We start from the raw sequence: 20,354 nt of genomic DNA, 5'->3' as shown, positions 1-20,354 counted from the left end.
CGTATGGTTGTGATAGAAATATGGGCACGAGATGCCATGAAAAATATGAAAGTGGGCTTAGACATGTAATTTTTATGATTGTGAAATGAGGTGTCACATGGTGACTTTTACTTGAAAATATATTTATTTGAAAGAAGTATATCCAAAAGATATTTATTCAAAAGAAGTATATTCAAAAGATATTTATCTTAAAGAATAATATGTGAAGGATATATATTTGAAGGACTTGGTTAATTTTTATTGTACTTCTGTTCCTTATTCGTCTGAGCAATAATTATGATGTTTTTGTTGCCTTGTTGTTATATCACAGATTGATTTTGTTATTATCATTGCTAGTTATTTTTCAGTACTATTGTATACTGGTATATTGCACATGTTATTTGACTAGTGAGTGTCTTGACTGTACCTCGTAACTACTCCACCAAGGTTAATCTTGATATGTAACGACCCAAATCATGGGTTTTCGTTTGGTGCACGCCCACAGAAGATAAAATCATGGGTTTTCGTTTCTTTCTTCATTTTCGGATTTTGGAGCTCGGATTGGGCGATTTTGGAGAGGAAATTTTTCACAAAATATGGGGTAAGTGTTCTTGACTCCCTTGTGATTATATTCCATGAATTAATATTCATTTTCGGCGGTAGATTATTGATTTTTCAAGAGAAATTGGAGGAATTTCTACAATTTCATAAAAATAAATTTTCGAGATTTGTACAATGATTCGGAGTCGGATTTGAGTGAAATCCATATGGTTGAACTTGTAATTGGATGGGTTGTCGGATTTTGTGAGTTTCGTCATATTCCGAGACGTGGGACCCATGGGCAATTTTTGAGCTAAATTTCAAATTTTGATGGAAAATTAGCATTTTCTTATGGAATTAATTCCAATAAATTTTATTCACTGAATCAAATTAATTGTGACTAGATTCGAGCCGTTTGGAAGTTGATATGCGCAGAATGAAATTTCTGGAGCATTGCTTAGCTTGCTCGACATTGGATTTGGCTTGTTCGAGGTAAGTAACTCTTCTAATCTTGGAGTTGAGGGTATGCACCCTAAATATATGTATTTTGTGAATTGTTGGGATGTGACGCACATGCTAGGTGACGGGCGTGTGGGCGTGCACTATAGAAATTGTGACATAATTGTTTCTGTAGAATTTTATTGTTAAATAATCTTGGCATTTTCCATGCGGTTTTATGTGTTAAAGAAATAGAGCTGAAAAGCATATTAAAAATTATGTTGAGGCTATGTGCCTGTATTATTGGGATCCACAGAGGTCATATTGCTGTGAATTATTGTGTTAAATTGAAAATCATATTGCTGTAAATTATTGTGTTAAATTGAAAATTCATACTCAGTCATATTCATTTCATTGCATATCATATCTCAGTCTCTGTTGTTATTTATTGATACAACATATCATTATTTTGGGCTATTTTCATGACATTATGAACCCGAGAGACTAGAGAGATTGATGACTGAGTAAGGCTGAGGGCCTGATTTGTGAGGATATTTATGGGATAAGGTTGCACGCCACAGCAGGCCATGTTGGTTTTATATATACTATTATTGCACTTGAGTTGGCCGTGCAGCACGTGAGTTGGCCGTGCGGATCCTTATATTATTATTGCACGTGAGTTGGTCGTACGGATCCTTATATTATTATTGCACGTGAGTTGGCCGTGCGGATCCTTATATTATTATTGCACGTGAGTTGGCCATGCGGATCCAGATATTTATATTATGGCACGTGAGTTGTCCGTGCAGCACGTGAGTTGTCCGTGCTTATAGCGCTTGGGCTGTTGGAGCCCTTCATGAGTCTGTACACCCCTAGTGAGCGCAGTCGACTATAAATAAGGATCGGGCTGCACGCCGCAGCGGGTATTGTATAGCGCTGAGTGATTGAGTGTGCTGAGCACAGTGAGAGAGAATGCGAGACAATGAGATTGAGTACTCTGAGAGTGTGAGTACATGAGTGCAATCTCTGAGATACATTGCATTGACATGCACACATGACATATATGCATAGAGATGTATTTTTCTCATGTTGTACGGTATCACATTATTCATGATTTCTCACACATTTTGACAGATGGGCATAGTGATGCGTTTGTTTTACACGGGTTATCCGGAAGGAAAATGAAACATATTGTTTATTATTGAAAAGATTTTTGGAGAAATTTATTGTTTTCAAACTATTCATATTATTGGCAACTTCAGCAAAAGATTTGAGTTTTTACTGATGGATTTGAAAGGAAGAACTATTATTTTTGAAATCATGATTTGGCTGAGCATTTTATCTCTGAGTTACTTCTGGTATTATTTGCTTATTATTGTTATGGACTGTTTTGGACTATTGGTTTTGGACCCGACCTTGGTGGAAGCTTGTCACTACTTTCAACCTACGGCTAGGTTTGTTACTTACACAGTACATGGGGTCGATTGTACTGATACTATACTTCTGCACATTTCGTGCAGATGTTGGCTGTTGTTATTGCTGTGCTTGATGGTTGTGGGATTTGAAGATGTACCTGCGTTCATGTTGTAGATGCCTCTTGTTCAGGGTAGCCTTAGATTTATAAAAGCTCTATTTATGTATTATTCAAACAGACTATGTATTTATTTCATTTCCGCTTTGTATACTCTATTCTTAGAAGCTTATGATTTGTACTACCAGTTCTTGGGAAAATGTATTGGTTTTAGATATTTTCTTTTAAATAATTGTCATTGTAATTGAATAGTTGGTAATTGGCTTACCTAATGGGTTGGGTTAGGTGCCATCACGACTAGTTGGATTTTTGGGTCGTGACATGATACTTACTGGGTACCGACTGTGGTGTACTCATACTAAACTTCTGCACATTATTATGCAGAGCCAGGTATTGGAGCTAGCAGACTCGGACAGGTTAGAGTGTGATCGCAAGGATTCAAGGTAGAGTTGTTTGGTCATCGCAGTCCATTGAAGACTTTCTATTTTATTGTACTATTAATTATTAATCAAACAGTATTGAGTATTCGGTCCTTGAGATCATTTCATGTATTCAGTTAGAGTTCGTGACTTTGTATTAACAGTCTTGGGAGGTTGTTTGTAACTATTTCCGTTGTTAGTTTCTATTTTAAAAAAAAATTGCTTGAATTATAATTATAACCGGCTTACTTAGTTTTAGAGACTAAGTTCCATCATGACGCCTGTGGTGGTATTTTGGGTCGTGACAAGTTGGTATCAGAGCTCTAGGTTCATAGGTTCTACGAATCACGAACGAGTTTAGTAGAGTCTTGAGAATCGGTACGGAGACGTCTGTACTTATCTTCGAGAGGCTACAGAGCTAGTAGGAAAAATATCCACTTCTTTCATTTCTTATCGTGCGACATTTATTTAGCTTGAAACATATATATTATGTTCTTTTGCATCCACTCGTGTATGAAATTGCGCACTCGGTATCAACTATGCACCAGCGGTTCGTGATACTACAGAGGGGTTATAAAGGAGCTAGGGTTGCTCATCCATTGTTACCATGTGTCGTCCAGATCGAGGATGCGGAAGTATTGAGAGATCATTCAGTTGTGCACATGGGGGTGCAGCAGGTTTTGATACCTGGTTGATAAGTACGATCTTAAGAAGGTTTAATTAGTTGCCTAATCATCACAATCGTGGTAGGGTCACGAGGTGGATGTAGATCTGAAGATAGTTGGTGGTATTAGAGACTATGTGGTCCGTATGAGATTTCTATTTAGCGAAGGGTACATACTAGCAGCCAAGACACTGGAGGAGGCGAGTTTAACTGTCACGAGGATGACATGCACCAAATAAATGTCTTGAAGTGTCTTATGACCGGTGTCATACGAGCGATGAAGGTTAGTATTGTGGGTCATCGAAATATTCATATGGCTTTGCGCCAAGTGAGGGGAGTCCACTATCAACGATCAGATTGCGGGGTCATGTGTAATATCAGTTCTGGCCTGAGATGTATTTATGTGGTATTGAAAGGTTCTCCAAAACTTGTATATGATTAAGAGCTAAGATTTGTATGGGATGATGTTAGGACGTGCGGTATTCCTGTGTCCTTAATAATTCTACATTTCAGTATCAACGGGGTAATGGAAACAATTTTACAATACTCAGAGTGCTCCAGTAAGTTCTTTTAATGCACCACCGACACAGGGTTACTATAATGGTTATTCCAGTTATCTGGCATAGACTCAGTATGAGCAGCCGAACCTGCAAAAGGTTTGTTATCAGTGTGGTGATACTAGGCACATCATGAGAGATTGTCCTAGACTTGGGAGAGGCAGATTTCATCAGAATACTCAGGCTACAAGCTCTTTTCCAGTTACTACCCCACATGCACGGTCAGTTAGGGGTAGAGGACATGCGGGTAGAGAGCGCCCTAGAGGGGGAGGCCCGACTCATAGATATAATTGATATGGTATGGCTGAGGCTTCTACACCAGATGGTGTCATTACAGGTACGATCCTGATTTGTTATAAAGGAATATTTTCCTTAGATTGATTCGGTTCTGAGTATCGAGGCGAGTCCTCCTATTATGCTCCACTTATGGGTGAGCTTCGTAATTTCGAAACCTATTTATGTATTTATCCTTGTTTGGAGATTTGATGGTGTTAGCCCGTGTTTATCATTTTTATTTTGTACACCATTGAGGACTATAAGTCCAAAAGTGACTTTCTAATACTCTCTACAGTGGGTTTTGATATGATTTCGGAATAATTGGTTTCAGTTTTATGAATTATATGCCCTATTAGAATGGGGGTTCATTATGTATTGTGAAAATTATTTACGAAATTTATTGGAAAAAAAAAGAGAAAATTGAAAATTTTGGTTGGCACAATGTGCAAAATACTTGTGATTCGGAGTTGAAGACGAGATCCTCGTATTTTAATATGATTTGATATGTTTAAACTGGGTTACGAGCCGCGGTGGAAGTTATATAAGGACGAGATCCTTGTGATGAAAATTTAAGTATTTAAATTCACCCTTATGAAATTAAATTTGTACTATAGTACTTATAGAGAGTCATGCCTGTTAGGCTTATTTGAAAAAATTCTTGTATAAATTTCTCTGTGCATAATTTTCCATATTCGTGTTGTAATTATTGAGTTTTAGCCTACGAGGTGAGTGCCCAGGTGGCGTTAAATATGACCCGGTAATTTGGGTAAATAACTATGAGGTTTTCATGCCTCTTGTGTTGCCGTCGGTGGTGTGAAAATTAGATATGAGATTTTGGTTAAGATGAGATTTAATTGAGGATGCTGAAATTAATTATAAACAGCTATTATGACTAGAGATGTGGTTATGTACATACGTATAATGTGTGCATAGGCACGAATTGCTATAGCCGATTGAGACTAATACCGTGTTTTGATGTAAGGAATTTGAAATTTATTTGGAGTGTAAGGAATTGGCTTAAAGGCTTATAAGTGTGAATAAAAGAAATAATCTCCACTGAGATGATGTTGTCGAACCCCTGTTAAATTTATGGTGACGTAGAATCACCCGTGAGTATGTGTGAAATAATGCACTCAGTAATTTATTGTCATTGGAATAATTCTTGGCACGTTCGAGAACGAAAGTATGTTTAAGAGGGGGAGAATGTAACGACCCGACTTGTCATTTTATGAATTAACGCCATGTTCAGTGACTTAAGGTCTCGAGCAGCTTCGTAATTTGTATTATGACCCGCGGGTGTAGTCGAGTTTGATTTTCGGAAGATTCGGAATTTAATTAAAAGAACAATTCTCATTTTTTAAGCTTAAATGAAAAAAGTTGACCGGAGTTTGACTTTTGAGCAAACGACTCCGGAATGGAATTCTGATAATTCCAGTAGGTCCGTATGATGATTTCGAACTTGGGCGTATGTTCTGTTCGAGTATCAGGTGGCCCGGGAGTATTTCGGCGCCTATTACTGAAAGTTGGTATTTTTAAAATTTAAGAATTTCCTAAGTTTGGGTTGAAGTGGATTTTGATGTTATCGGTGTCCGTTTGGGATTTCGAGCCTGGGAATAGCTCCGCATGGTGATTCTGGTCTTATGGGAGCGTCCGGATGTGGATTTGGAAGTCTGTAGGTCATTTCGGGGTCATTTGGCGAAAGTTGGAAATTTGAAGGTTTTTGGGAAGTTTGACCGGGAGTGGACTTTTTGATATCGGGGTCGGATTCTAATTCCGGAAGTGGGAGTAGGTCCGTAATGTCAATTATGACTTGTGTGCAAAATTCGAGGTCAATCGGATTTGATTTGATAGGTTTCGGCGTTGAATACAGAAGTTTGAAGTTCTAAAGTTAATAAAGATTGAATTGGGGTATGATTCGTGGCTTTGATGTTGTTTGATGTGATTTGAGGCCTCGAGCAGGTTCGTGTTATGTATTGGGACTGGTTGGTACGATTGGACGGGGCCTCGGGTTTGATTCGGGGTGGTTCCGGACCAAGTTTGGGTGTTTTGATGTTGCTGGTTGCTGGTTCTGGTGTTGTTCTTCGCGTTTGCGAGGAGCCTCTCGCGTTCGCGAAGAAGGATTTTGCTGTTGGGACTTTGTTCTTCGCGTTCACGAAGAGATTCTCGCATTCGCGAAGAAGGAAATTTTGTTGTTCGCCGTCTAAATTCGGAGGCTCATATCTCACAATCTATAAGGAATTTGGAGATTATCCAAAAATGAAAGTTGTAGCTCTTTGTGTCTAGTTTTCAGAAAGGTAAACCATTTATTATTTGGAGTTGTGTACAAAAAGTTATGATAGATACATTATAGGCTGTCTGGGAAGAGTAAGAAAATCTTTGTTGCACATGACTGACTTTGGAAGCTTATATCTGGCAATCTATAAAGAATTGGGAGATGAGTAACAAATGTAAGTTATAGTCCTTGGAGTCTAGTTTTCAGAAAGTCAAACCATTAATCATTTGGAGTTTTGTACAAAACGTGATGACTATTATACTAGAAGTTGTCTGAGAAAAGTTTGAAAATGTGTGTTGAAGAATTTGTTCATCGCGAACGCGAGAGGAGTGTCGCGAACGCGAAGAACAAACCCCTGGGCAGCAGAATAAAGTTCAAATTCGTCCCATTCTTCCATTTTTGGACCAAGGAAGCTCGGGTGAGGCGACCTTTCGAGAGTTTTTCAAGGAAAATATTAGGGTAAGAATTCCTAACTTGATTTTGGTTAATTTACATGAATCTATTGTTGTTTTTATCACTAAATTAGTGAATTGGGTTGAAAATGGTAGAAATTCTCTAAACTTTAATTTAAGATTTGAAGGGCGATCCGTTATTAGAATTTGATAATTTTGGTATGGTTGAACTCGTATCGGAATGGGTGTTCGGATTTCGTAAAATATTTGTCGGGTTCCGAGGGGCGGGCCCCGCGCTGTCATTTTAGAATAAAATTTTAAGTTGGTGTTTTATTATCCGAAATTGTTTTCGATAAATTTTAATGAAGTTATACAATTAATTTGGATAGATTTGAGCTGTCCGGAGGTCAATTCAAGCAAGAAGGCGATTTTGGAATATCAACATAACTTAAAAAAGGTAAGTATCTTGTCTAACCTTGAGTGGGGAAATTACCCCTTAGGCATTGAGTCTTATATGGAAAACTGTGTAATTAAAAATCATGTACGCAAGGTGACGAATACGTACTTGGTTTATATGTGCAAATTATATCGGCTAAAATTCTTAGATGCCCTTATGTACTAAATTGGAAATTATTGACACTTATTAAATCCTCTATTTGTCATGCCTAAATCCTTGTTTGTTGAATTTATTTTTATATGATGATTTGGTGTGATTGCCACCTTGATTTGTTTATGTGAATCACGTATTTTTGTTGAGTTGATATTTTAATTTCATTATGGATTATTCATTACAAATAATTTATTAAATAATTTTAAAATGAGGCATTAATCTATTTGCCAAAATTTTAGATTAAAGAAGGTGTTGTTCCTTGATGAATTACTTTCCAGTTCATTTGTTGAAATTGGTATTGACTTATAAAGGTCGTAAATCATACTGAGGTAAAGTGTTAAATTATGAAATATTATTTAGTTGAGTTGTTCGCTCCCGAATATGTTGTTAAGATTTTGTGTGCACATTATGGTGGAGCCATGGGCTCCTTATTTCTTCACTCAAATGATTTCTAAAATAAACTTATTTCTTTATTGATTTCTTACTTGATTTAAAGATTTTAACCTTACTTTATTGAAAATAAATTGATCATGTGGATCTTATATACATTGATATTTTGGTACGTGAGTTATCCGTGCGGTTATGAAAAAAATATGGGCATGAGATGCTGGGGAAAATATGATAATTTTATTATTGACACGTGAGTTGTCTGTGTGGTTGTGATAGAAATATGGGCACGAGGTGCCATGGAAAATATGAAAGTGGGCTGAGACCCGTAATTTTTATGATTGTGAAATGAGATGTCACATAGTGACTTTTACTTGAAAATATATTTATTTAAAAGAAGTATATTCGAAAGATATTTATTCAAAAGAAGTATATTCGAAAGATATTTATCTTAAGATAATATGTGAAGGATATATATTTGAAGGACTTGATTAATTGATTGTACTTGTGTTCCTTATTCATCTGAGCAATAATTATGATGTTCTTGTTGCCTTGTTGTTAAATCACTGGTTGATTTTGTTGTTATCATTGTTAGTTGTTTTCCAGTACTATTGTATACTGCTATATTACACAGGTTATTTGACTAGTGAGTGTCTTGACTGTACCTCGCCACTACTCCACCGAGGTTAGTCTTGATACTTACTGGGTACTGACTGTGGTGTACTCATACTATACTTCTGCATATTTTTGTGCAGAGCCAGGTATTGGAGCTATCGGACTCGGACAGGTTAGAGTGTGATCGCAAGGATTCAAGGTAGAGTTGCTTGGTCGTCGCAGTCCCTTGAAGTCTTTCCATTTTATTGTACTGTTAATCATTAATCAAACATTATTGAGTATTCGGTCCTTGAGATTATTTCATATATTCAGTTAGAGTTTGTCACTCAGTATTACCAGTCTTGAGAGGTTGTTTGTAACTATTTCCGTTGTTAGTTTCTATTTTAAAAAGAATTAGCTTGAATTGTAATTATAATCGACTTACTTAGTTTTAGAGACTAAGTGCCATCACGACGCCTGTGGTGGTATTTTGGGTCGTGACAATCATATTTGGGAATATCAGGCATTTTAAACTTTTTAGGAATTGGCAAAGATGCTGCATTTGGCTTCCAGGGTTGTTGCGAATACTTGTCAATATCCACACCTTTGATCACGGGAGGTACGCCAGGTATTTGTTCTATACGCTCGTTTTGCTCCTTCAGCTATTTCTGCAAAGTTAGCACTAAACTTTGTAAACTAGAATTATTTGGTGTACCTGGCCCTCCATCGCGAGATTCATTGGGAATTTCTCAACTTCCAAAGTTATCAAGCCCCGAACGTGGACTCTCTAAAGTTGTTGTATTAACTGGTGGAGGAGTTTGCGCTGCGTTGGGTAATCCTCTGACAAAAGCCTGTAGTGCGTCGTTCACGTGTTCTGCAATTAATTGCTTCAGAGCATCTTGCTCAACGGTTTGGTTGCCTCCATGTTGACCATCAGTGCGTGAAGCAGACCTTTCAGGTGAACTTTTACGGGACTGCCGAGGAGATCCCATGGGTGTTTGATGTGGTAGAGTTCCACCTTGTTGATTCAGCTGGTTGTTCTCGTTAGCGGTTGACATATTTGATCGTTAAGAATGAAGTTTGGAAAGTGAATAGATTATCTGATTCCCAGTAACGAAACTAATTTGTTAAACCCAAAAATAGATTTTTCGGTCAAAGCCAATATCAAGAAGAAATCGGGTTACTGATAACCAAGATTTACTTCACTTTCTCAATAATTTGAAGAGTAAAACAAATTATGAAAATATTTGACAAGGAAAGAGAACACGAAATAGATCGATAATCACTTCTAGAATTGCGGTTTGAATCTTATGAATAAAGTAAAGAATAATTGCCTATATTTCAATAATAATCATATGTCATTACAAATGAAAGTTAAGTCCTTATATAGGAGTATACAATTATAACGGTTTTCATACTTAATTCGGGCTCGTTAATGGCATTAATTGCCTTGATTACTCGTTACCATATACAATTGTTACGAAAGCATTCATGACTGAGGATATCCCGAAACCGCGATTAATGTTGATTTTCCTTCCTTATTTATACCAGATTCGTGCATCTTCCTTCTTTAATGGTCTTTATATATTCCGCTCCTATTTCTTCTTTCCCAGTTGTCAGAGCCGATTCTTTTCCCAGAGAAATCTCGGGGGTGTTTCTCCCGTGTCTTCTTGAATTCTTTAACTTAACTAATTAGGAATGCCATCTGTCATTTTGTTAATGGTCCACGTGTCATGTCTTTTTTCCACCAATATAAATTGCATAACATAAAAGTGTGGATATAAACAAGCTTTTGGAAGTAACTAACTTCAACCATAAAAACTTGGAAGGAAAAAACTAACAGATGGAAATTAAGGACAAAGGTGCCTAAAGGTGAATAGACAAAATATGAAAAATGTAAAGATTACAGTTAGATAAGCTTCTTCTTTTCAAAAAATGACTTCAAATGCCAAACTTGGAGACCAGCCACGGACAAGCAAATAAGTAAAGATAGTACAGTGAAGGTGGCCATCTTGGAATGAGTTGCTCTGTTTAATTCTTGCATTTCTTCCTCCCTGTACAACTCGCACAATAAAAGTTAGAATTTAACAATATACACCAACAGTGTAAAGAATTTTTATAAACATTGTCTACTATGCTGGCAGCTGTATGTTCAAGTAACTAATTTCATTTGTTATACTTTATTTTACAAGATTTAATGAAAATTTAATTTTATGCTGTCAATATATAGAAGCAATAGCAATGACATGTTTATGATCGTACCGTTCGCGAAGATAAAACATCTCATCATGAATGGAAGTGATTATATCTAACAGTTTCTGCAGCTCAATTTCCATCACATGCAAGGGTTGTTTAGTGACAAATAATTGTACTTTTCTATCAGTATCAAATTACACTTATCCAGACTGCGAAAAGAACCTATCGATGAAAAACTGAACTCCCTTTTAAAGAAATGGCGAGATTGAAAATCAACGAACAATTAGCCGTGAAAATAATCTACTGCATAAATACAAGGAAGACTGGATAGATATTGGCTCACTTTTTCCCTCTACCCAGGTATTAGCCGGAAACGAGCAAGTATTTGCAAATACTGATTTGACCATCGATATTTGTTAAATATTGGTTTGGCCATCAGTATCTGCAAATACTATCAGTATTTGCAATACTGGTAATATATTGAAGAAGTTGTTTAAAGAGTGTTAGGCTCTAAGTGAAATATTGGTGTTCAATAAGGAATTTTCAACTTTTTTCAAGTGTCCAAATTAAACATATTTCAACTTTCAAATGTTCTTTTTCAACTGCTACTACAAATAGGGAGTACTACTTTTCTCAACTTCGACCAACTTTGTCGAAAGGCCAACTTAATTCACGGGTTAGCCATTTCTTTTTCAAGAAACAAATCCATTAATTAATGCTAAAAGTAGCAACATAAAGAGATTTACACAAAAAAGTGGAAGTAACTAGTCATCCATGAATTCAAAGAGCTAAGCTGCTTACTTCTATCTGGCCGTTCTTGGCAATTTTAGACCAATCTTTAGCAGCAACTCCAGATTTCCAATCAGAGTCTATTGACAAGTTTAGTGGTGGCTTATGATCTGCTGCCAGAAACAAGCCATATAGTCAGAGGCGGATCTAAGATTTAAATTCTATGATTCAACGTTTGAGGTTCTTAGAATTGAACCCATTATATTTTTGAAACTATGGGTTCAATCTACTATTTATTATAATTTTAGTGAATTTTTACACATTAATTTATACTACGCGTCAAAAGTTATGGGCTCAATTGAACCTGTCACCGGAGTGCTACATCCGCGCCTGCATATAGTCACCTCCTTCAGATGCTGTAAAGGCAAATGTACCAGATTCTACATAATCCATCAAACGATAATTGTTCCCATATGGAGAAGTGACCTACATGAGTTCACATCGTAAAGCTTCCATACCTACAAATGCACAGGCTGATTGAAAGAGTCTCGACCAGTGGCTGAGCCAGTATTTTCACTCAAAATATATAAACAAGTAAATACCGAAAGAAGCTAAAGAGATTTAATATATTCAACAGGGGCGGATCTATATGGGAGGAGTAGGTTCACGTGAACCCATTCTCTCCTCTCTAGACTATGTATAACACTTGTATTTTTCTGATTTCGTTCTTAAATAAGCATGGGTTAAGTGAGCACTTTGGCTCAGCGTTCAATGAGTGCACCTTCGCCCCTAATATCATGGGTTCGATCCCTGCTTGCTCCCTTAAGCTTTTTAATTAAAAATGCTTCTGTTTCTTTATTGTTTCCTTTTCTTTCTTGGTTACCCGATTTAAGTTATTCTTTAGAAAGAAAGCTTTCACTAAAGTGTTTCATGAAATGCGATATTGCGATCCCATTTTTTTCTCTTGAAGATTATCACTGGTAATAGTAGGCTGTAAGTGTTCGTTGAAAAGGAGAACTTCAAAATTGAAAGATTAATCTCTCAAATAAGTTTACATTTTTGTCAAGAAATGAAGTACCGGTAAAAGATAATAAAGTTATTCTTAAACAACGATAATCAAAAACTAATATTGCAAATCACATATTTACAAGGAAATAGAAGTGAATAAAAAAATCTACGTAATAGGATAGATGAAGATTTTTTAATAATTTTTAGCTTGCTATATATAACGCAAGATATTTAAAACGGTGAGTAATGATGCTATTATTGATAATTTTTAAAATATAAAAACTCGTCGAGGACATACATAACGCTAATAATATTAATTAGAATTTGTTCGTCAACTTGGATCATCTTAAAACAAATTATAATATATTGTGATGCATTCATAGTCTTAAAATCTTGGATACATCTTTGTACATAAAATAATTTTTTTTACTTAGTTACTGTAATTTTTAGGCAAAGGTGTGTGGCTCTGCCCCTGGTTCCGACATTGTCTTTACTGTAATAGGCTGACAAGAAAAGACGATATTTGTTGTGCAAATTAAATAGTAAATGTGGACATTTGTGTTCAATTATCTTTCATGTGCTTGTCGAACGAGTGTGACATTAGTCTAAGTACTTAACGTAAAATTTTCAAAATAAACCAAAGATAAACAAAAGAAAATGCATGCACTCATTTGAATAATTACATTTCGTCATACATACTCTATGTGACATATATTAAGGACACACAGACAATTAGCTCAAACACACAAGTTAAACAATATATAAAAAGATCTTTATACTGTTATTATATATAACTTAAATTTATATCAAATTATGCTAGTCTATTTAAAAGCAATTTTTCATGAATTCAAATTTCCAGTAGAAATTGGAAGAAAAAGATTAGGAAGGGACTTACCCGAACAGTGACTTTGTGGTTAGGATTGACAACAGAGTATTTGCCGACAGTCATGGGATCGTGCTTAATGTCCTCTGTTATACATTTTGACGTTCCAGAGATCAAGTCGAATCGCATTGCATCCACCAACGGTGATAATAATACTATAATTACCCAAATCAAAATTGAAACTAAAATCTTTAATTGCCACATTGTCTTTCTAAACAAAATGTGAAGTGCTTAGGAGGTGTACATTTGTGAGCATTAGATCTCATCTATATCACAGAGACATTGGTTATGTTGCAAAGATCCTTCATTTGTTTTGAATATATTCGCGTCAACAAAATAGGTGCACTATATGTTGGCTATTTCATAATTCTTTAAAAGATTTTCAAAATAAAAGTACACCTAACTGTATTAAATACTTACATACATGTGTTCAGAATGCATATCCATAAATGAATAACTGAAGCATACTCTATCTATTTTGTTTAATATGATTATTATTTAGATTTAGAAGTTATTTAATTGCAACATACTACTTCCATTCCATCAATTTATATTATGTAGTTTGACTCGGAACAAAATTTAAAAAAAAAAGACTTTTAAACTTGCAGTCTTAAAAGCTTGAATAATAAAAAAAATTATGGGGTCATAATATGACTATAAAAACTTCTCATTAATGGTAAAATGGGTAAAATATAATTTAAAGTTTAATTTTCAAATGGAGAAATATATTAATTTTTTTAGAATGGACTAATAAGGAAAGTGTGTCATATAAATTAAAACGGAGGGGTAGTATTTATAAGATTTAAAAAGAAGTGTATTGAATTTGAGATATTTGTGTAATCTATCTATCTATATATATACTAGTCTCAAAAGATAGGAAGTGTTAGGAAACAAAACAAGAGTTGTGTCAAGTTTGTAAAACATCGTTGCTGAAAAATCGTTGGTGGTAAACGATCCAAAAACCATTACTGCTGTAATAAACTATTGAAGATCTAAGAGAATCCTTGTGACCCAAGGGAACTGGATGTAGGTACCACATTGGTACTGAACCAGTATAAAACTCCTGTGTTCTTAACTTTTAAATTTCTTGCAATTTATTTTCATCGTCAATCAAACCTGCTGATAAAGTGAAGTCAACTAATTCTCTTCTGAGTCGACTAAGTTTTTAATTTAGTTACAATTCACCACCCTCCCCCCCCCCTGTTCTTTCACATTATGTCCTTATTTTAAAATTATGGGCTATTACATTAACTGATATCACTCATTATATTTTGGAATGATTAATATTAAATTGCTAAAGGCTTTAACATGAAGAAGATCATATGTTTTATTGTTTTTATTCAAATGGTTTAATTTATCCATGAGCAATGATTTGATAAAAATAGATCATTTGAAGCTACTATGCTATAAATCTATTTTTGAAATATCAAATATTTTGGGAGTTACTAGTGGAGACCACCGAGATTGGTTCGGATGTTGAGTTGGTTATCATGGAACTACATGTGTCGGTTTAGGGACACATTCCAAGGCTAAGCCGAGGTTTGTGGGATAAAGTCCCCTCATTGTGAGGGCAAATGACCATTGCTTAAAGTAATGAGGTTAAGTCGACTCGTACGACACTACAAGAAGTCACTCAGACAAGTAGGGCCAAATGCTTGTTGCTAGGTTTATCACCTAGTGATGGTTTATTATGCCGATGTCACTATAGTACTCTCGGTGAAAAGGTAAAAGATAATTTTGTTATGTTTAGTCCTGAGGAGACAAAAGTGATTTCAGTGACTTAATGAAGTTGAAATGATTTTGCATGATTCTTATTAAAATTATGGGTTGATATAAATATTTTAAAAGTTTGTATCATGATTTATATTTTTCTAGTCTTTTCATTTAAAATGATAAAGAGCGTGATTTGATATAATTATTATCGTTTTATATAAAATGTTGGTTGCATTATTTTTGCAAAGCCTTGTCCCAGGAACTTGAGTTAGAGAGAGAGTCTATGACATTTATTAAGTACGTGGTATACTCAGCCCTCAGGGGCCCCTCTCCAGGGTCCCGCTTATTTTATATACTAGTAAATTTGTTCGCGCTTTCGCGCGATCATAAAAATATCATTTAATTTACGGTAATACTTTCGTAATGACTGAAAAGTAAATTTGCAATAACTATAAACATTTTCTAGTTTTCTGTCAAAAAGAATAACTTACACATACACGTTTATAACTTTACATATTTACAAAACTTCAACAATAAAGTAAACCAAAACTCAATGAAAACTTCACCTAAATTTTGTTTTGCTACAAATAAAGAACAAATAAAAAAGAGAGTTGTGGCAGCCCAACAACAAAATGCCTAAAGTAAAAGTATCGGAACTACTCCACTTTTCTAGTTCTGCATCTTCATGTTAATATGTCATAAAAGTGTGCTTGCCTAATATTCTTGAGTTTTTGAAGAATTAGAAATAGCATGGATTACTTAGTCACAAATGTCTAACCAGACAAAAGTTACTCCTAATAAACAAATAAACAAAACTATAATAGTTAAGCCTCAATCTCAAGATCTTTCACTTATATTGTTGTTCTATTGTAAGCAAACGCTTCTCTTAGCATACTTATAGCAGGAAGATATGGGTCTTCAGAATTTTTTCTTCCTACACTAATTTGGATATACTAAAAGAATCAGAAACAGTCAAACGTGTAAATAGCCCTACAGAGAAGTTCTTAGTAACCTTTTCTATTTGGTTCTTTTTACCATCCAAATCAAAAACTATTATAAAATTAGTATATCACAGTACTAATCTCTACACTAAATTAATATAGTTCAATCTTGCGAATAAGCCCACATAGAAATTCAGGTTTACTTATCAAGGAAAAATTAACTCTTTGCATAGAGTTTGTTAAAATTAACATTACTATTCAGCACTAAATATATGTCAAATCTAGAAAATAGAGTTTCTTCTTTTTATTTTATTACAAAAAGATCAGCAGCAAAATTGAAAACCATCATGAAATGAGTAGTGAACCAACCCAAAAAAGGAAAAAGGAAAAAAAATACCTTTCATTGTATTTCTTTGCCTTTGTGTTGTAATAAATTACTAAAGAAAGACGACTTTGAGCCTATGGAATAAGTAGATTCACAAAAACTTGAATGAATGATAACATGTACGTATGATTTATCAACATTACATTAAGGCAGGGAAAACACACAAATAAGAAAACAGAAAACATAAAAAATCAGCAAAATTTATCAGATTGTCAAAGTGGATCAAAAGGTTGAAGGTTTTGTTAAGTAAATCACTCTTTTAAAATGATATGTAATTAAGTGATAGAGTTTTTTATTTCTCAAATGCGTGGGATAATTGTAACCCAAACAATTGTTCAGTCACTTCTTTCGGCGTAAACTAAATTCTAAACATTTTCCAACTAAATATATTCCACTTGATATTTCTTATAAGCAATACTCCATTTAAACTTCTTCGGGAGGAAAATATGAGGTTTAAGAGTACACATGTGTCAAACTTTCCTTCTTTTTTTTGGTTGTAAAACCAGCTACATTAAGGTCCCAGAACCTGTTTGTTTTAAATTACATCAAATACATTATGTAACTATAGTTGCAAAAAGCTGGAGATTATCATAGTATTCAAATGATAGGAAGCCTATGCGCCCCTTTCTTCCTCCTATTCTTGTCTATCAAATTAACTTTTTAACCACTACTTTAATATATTCACTAATAAAATGTGAAGTCAAATTAACAAAGTAACCTACATTTGATTAAATACTGTCATAAAATAACAAAATAGAATCCTTTATTTTGCAAGCTCGAGATACAAATCCAAATGCATCGAGAGCGCAACAGATACTCTCTAGTTCATCTTGTTATGTGTTTATCTCATACTGAATATACAGAAGTTCCAAATCCAGTATGAAAAACATGAAGAATTTCCCATGAGGTAAAGCCCGATGTGATGCCAAACCAACTCTTAGTTACACTGAAAAGTTAATTTGTCCTGAAGTTTGCACTATAAATTGAAGAACTTCAGACTAATTTGTCTGAAGTTTGCACTATGAAGTGAGGAAAAACTGAAGTTTGTCCTTGCACTATGAACTGAAGTTCCTGAAGTTTGCACTACAAATTGAAGAACTTCAGACTAATTTGTCTGAAGTTTGCACTATGAAGTGAGGGAAAATTGAAGTTTACCCTTTGTACTGTAAACTAAAGTTCCTGAAGTTTGCACTACAAATTGAAGAACTTCAGACTAATTTATCTGAAGTTTGCACTATGAAGTGAGGGGAAACTAAAGTTTGCCCTTGCACTATGAACTGAAGTTCCTAAAGTTTGCACTACAAGTTGAAGAACTTCAGACTAATTTGTCTGAAGTTTGCACTATGAAGTGGGGGGAAACTGAAGTTTTTTCTTGCACTATGAACTGAAATTTGCGTGATTGTCTTTGCAAGTCAGGCCAAACTTCAGGCAAAAATATCTGAAGTTTTACTTTGATAAGGCTACACTTCAGGCAAAAAATTCTAAAGTTCAAACTTCAGACATAAATTTTTGCTACTTCAGACCCGTATGCCTGAAGTTACCCGAAAAGTGGGCACGCTTGCAATTTTTTTTTGCAAAGAGGGTATAGGTTAAAATGTGACCCAAAAACTGGTTATAGATGCAAATCCCCCATTTGAGCAAGATTTGAGTTAAATTTCAGAAAAGACGCAAGGAAGAAGACGAAGCCAGTTTTTTGTATAATTATGTATAATCTTGTATAATAGTGTATACGAGTGTATAAACACATCTTATACACTATTATAAACTTTTATACACCTTTATATAAGTGTCTGTAGAAGAACTTCTTCCACGATTTTTAGTTGCAATTCTTGTTCAAAACCAGTCCAAATCTCCATTAAATGACTTCAAATTTTATATACAACCTCCTTATACTATTTCTAACCAGTCTAAATAACACTCACTCTAAATTTCTTACAAAATCAAATTCTGAATTTAAACCCACATATTTAAGCTTGTTAAAAATTTAATTTTTACCACCCAAATTGATTTGGTTTATTGAACTAATATTTGAGTCACAATTACTGATTCGACAATTAACTTAAAAGTTTGAGCAATCTTTTTTAAAAATTAAATAATAATTTCGAGAACCTATTGGAGTTCAATGTTGAATATTAACCTATTATTTTTGGGCTAATTGGTTATAAATTAAAATATGGGCTATAAAATTAAAAAGTAGGGAGCCCGTGAAATTTTTCCTTTTGACAAAGGCACCAATAGCATTTTGGAGGCTAATCATACTCTCCATATATTCCCAACTATCTGTAATTGGGATTTCTAAAAGGAAATACAAAAGAAAGTTAACCTCTATTATTTTGCAGTCACACTAAAAACCAAACAGTATATATAGTTAAAAACAGGAAAGATAAAGCGTAAAATTCTCTTCACCTTAATAATGAACTTGCCTAGATGAAATAAATAAGAGCAAATAAAAAGTCATTTACTCGTAGAGAATAAAAGAAATTTAGAGGAAAAAATCAAAAAAAAAAAAAAGGATAAAAAGTTAAATGAGTTCTTGGCCTAAAACATTGCCCATGCTTTATGCAGTTGTAAAAAAACCTCAGTAAATTCGTGGAATAGCTTTTTAATATTACCAAAGTATTAAAAACACTAATTCATAACAAACATACAAGGAGAAAGTACATGCGTACTGTCATGGGCGGCTTTCCAACCATGCCCCATGACCTCTTGGACGTGCCCTGTGGCGTCCTGGCCAGCCTCCCAACGCCCGTCGCCACGGTCGGCCCCGTGGTCTCGGCAGCTCCAAGTGACAAGCGCGCATGTGCCTCTGTCGCCCCACCGATAGCCATCGCCAGCGCCCAGCCACAGGCAGATGCCAACAGCACTGCGCGCGTAGACAATGCCGCGCGCGCAGACCCTGATGCTAAAGACAAAGTTGCTGCCAACGGACTTGTTGCCGCTTTGTAGAAGACTAAGTCCTTTTCATTGTAAATATAGAGTAGTTTTGCTGCATTTTCTTTAAGTGTGATTTTTCAGCTTTCATAGTTCTAGTCATGTAACTTTGATTTATTTTTTTTAAGCATTATTAAGGGGGACCAAGCAATCAAAACTTTCAAGCAAGCAAACAATTCTCTGTACTGGTGTCTCCCCCCCCGACACCATCTTGTTTTCTGTAATAGCTTTCATTCAATGTAATCAAACTTTCTTTCATTCTCAATTCTCTTTTATGCTCTCTTTCAGTTGCTCATGACATTGGTTTTCCTGTACGGCACTGACAATCTAGTTTAGCGTACGGAGGGGACCTCAGTTGGTGGACAACAACCGTACTGACATCGGTTGCTTAGCCTTACGTCGCCCTTCCAAGGAACTTCAGGAAGGCGCCGCGTAACAGTTGGTATCAGAGCCTAGGCTCTACATCGGATGAGGGATTACATTGTAATCACCACCATTTCTGACCATGGTGAATTATGGGGATCGCATCGTGACCCTTGAGGGAACGGTTGACGCATTACGGCCCATCGTGGAAATGGTGCCTGACCTAAAGACCAGCCTAGTGCAAAGGTTGGACGACCTGGACCGCAGACTGATCCAGGCCGAAGTTGACATAGAAAACATTAGTCGGGACTCTGAAGGAGACCGACAAACGGCAGCCACAGAGGCAACTGAAATTTTTGGTAAATTTGAGGTCCTCCAGCAGGAGCGTGCCGAGGATTTAGCCAACAGGGAACAAAAGGCAGACAGGGTGACTGCCATGCAACAAACTATAGACAACTTGACAGGCCAGCTCAACGTTGTCAATGCCGCCTACTTTGAGGAGGTGGAAACCAATTTGGGGGTGGTGTGAACCTCGCCCCTATGGCA

At 35.4% G+C, this 20,354-nt stretch overlaps 1 protein-coding gene across 1 annotated transcript; it reads right to left on the bottom strand.

Moving 5' to 3' along the window:
* Window positions 1–10,568: 10,568 nt before the first annotated feature.
* LOC107771607 (transmembrane emp24 domain-containing protein p24delta9-like) lies at window positions 10,569–13,604 on the bottom strand. The gene is made up of 5 exons (XM_075230379.1): window positions 13,488–13,604; window positions 11,973–12,070; window positions 11,657–11,768; window positions 10,922–10,998; window positions 10,569–10,713 (listed from the first exon to the last, which is right to left on the bottom strand). Exons 1-5 carry the CDS (start codon window positions 13,602–13,604, stop codon window positions 10,569–10,571), a joined length of 549 nt encoding a protein of 182 aa, XP_075086480.1.
* Between the last annotated feature and the right edge of the window lie 6,750 nt (window positions 13,605–20,354).

This window comes from Nicotiana tabacum, chromosome 14, assembly GCF_000715075.1.
Source record: "Nicotiana tabacum cultivar K326 chromosome 14, ASM71507v2, whole genome shotgun sequence".
Lineage (NCBI taxonomy): Eukaryota > Viridiplantae > Streptophyta > Magnoliopsida > Solanales > Solanaceae > Nicotiana > Nicotiana tabacum.
Note: the sequence above shows the minus strand (reverse complement) of the source record. Positions and strands in the feature narration are given on the sequence as shown.

What these genes read in the sequence shown, in the direction of transcription:
- LOC107771607 (XM_075230379.1), bottom strand. Translation starts at nt 13,604, where the DNA reads ATGCGATTCGACTTGATCTCTGGAACGTCAAAATGTATAACAGAGGAC. An exon ending in CCAAGAACGGCCAGATAGAA is followed by an intron (nt 10,999 to 11,656) that starts GTAAGCAGCTTA and finishes CAACCCTTGCAT; the next exon opens with GTGATGGAAATTGAGCTGCA. An exon ending in ATGTTTTATCTTCGCGAACG is followed by an intron (nt 10,714 to 10,921) that starts GTACGATCATAA and finishes CGAGTTGTACAG; the next exon opens with GGAGGAAGAAATGCAAGAAT.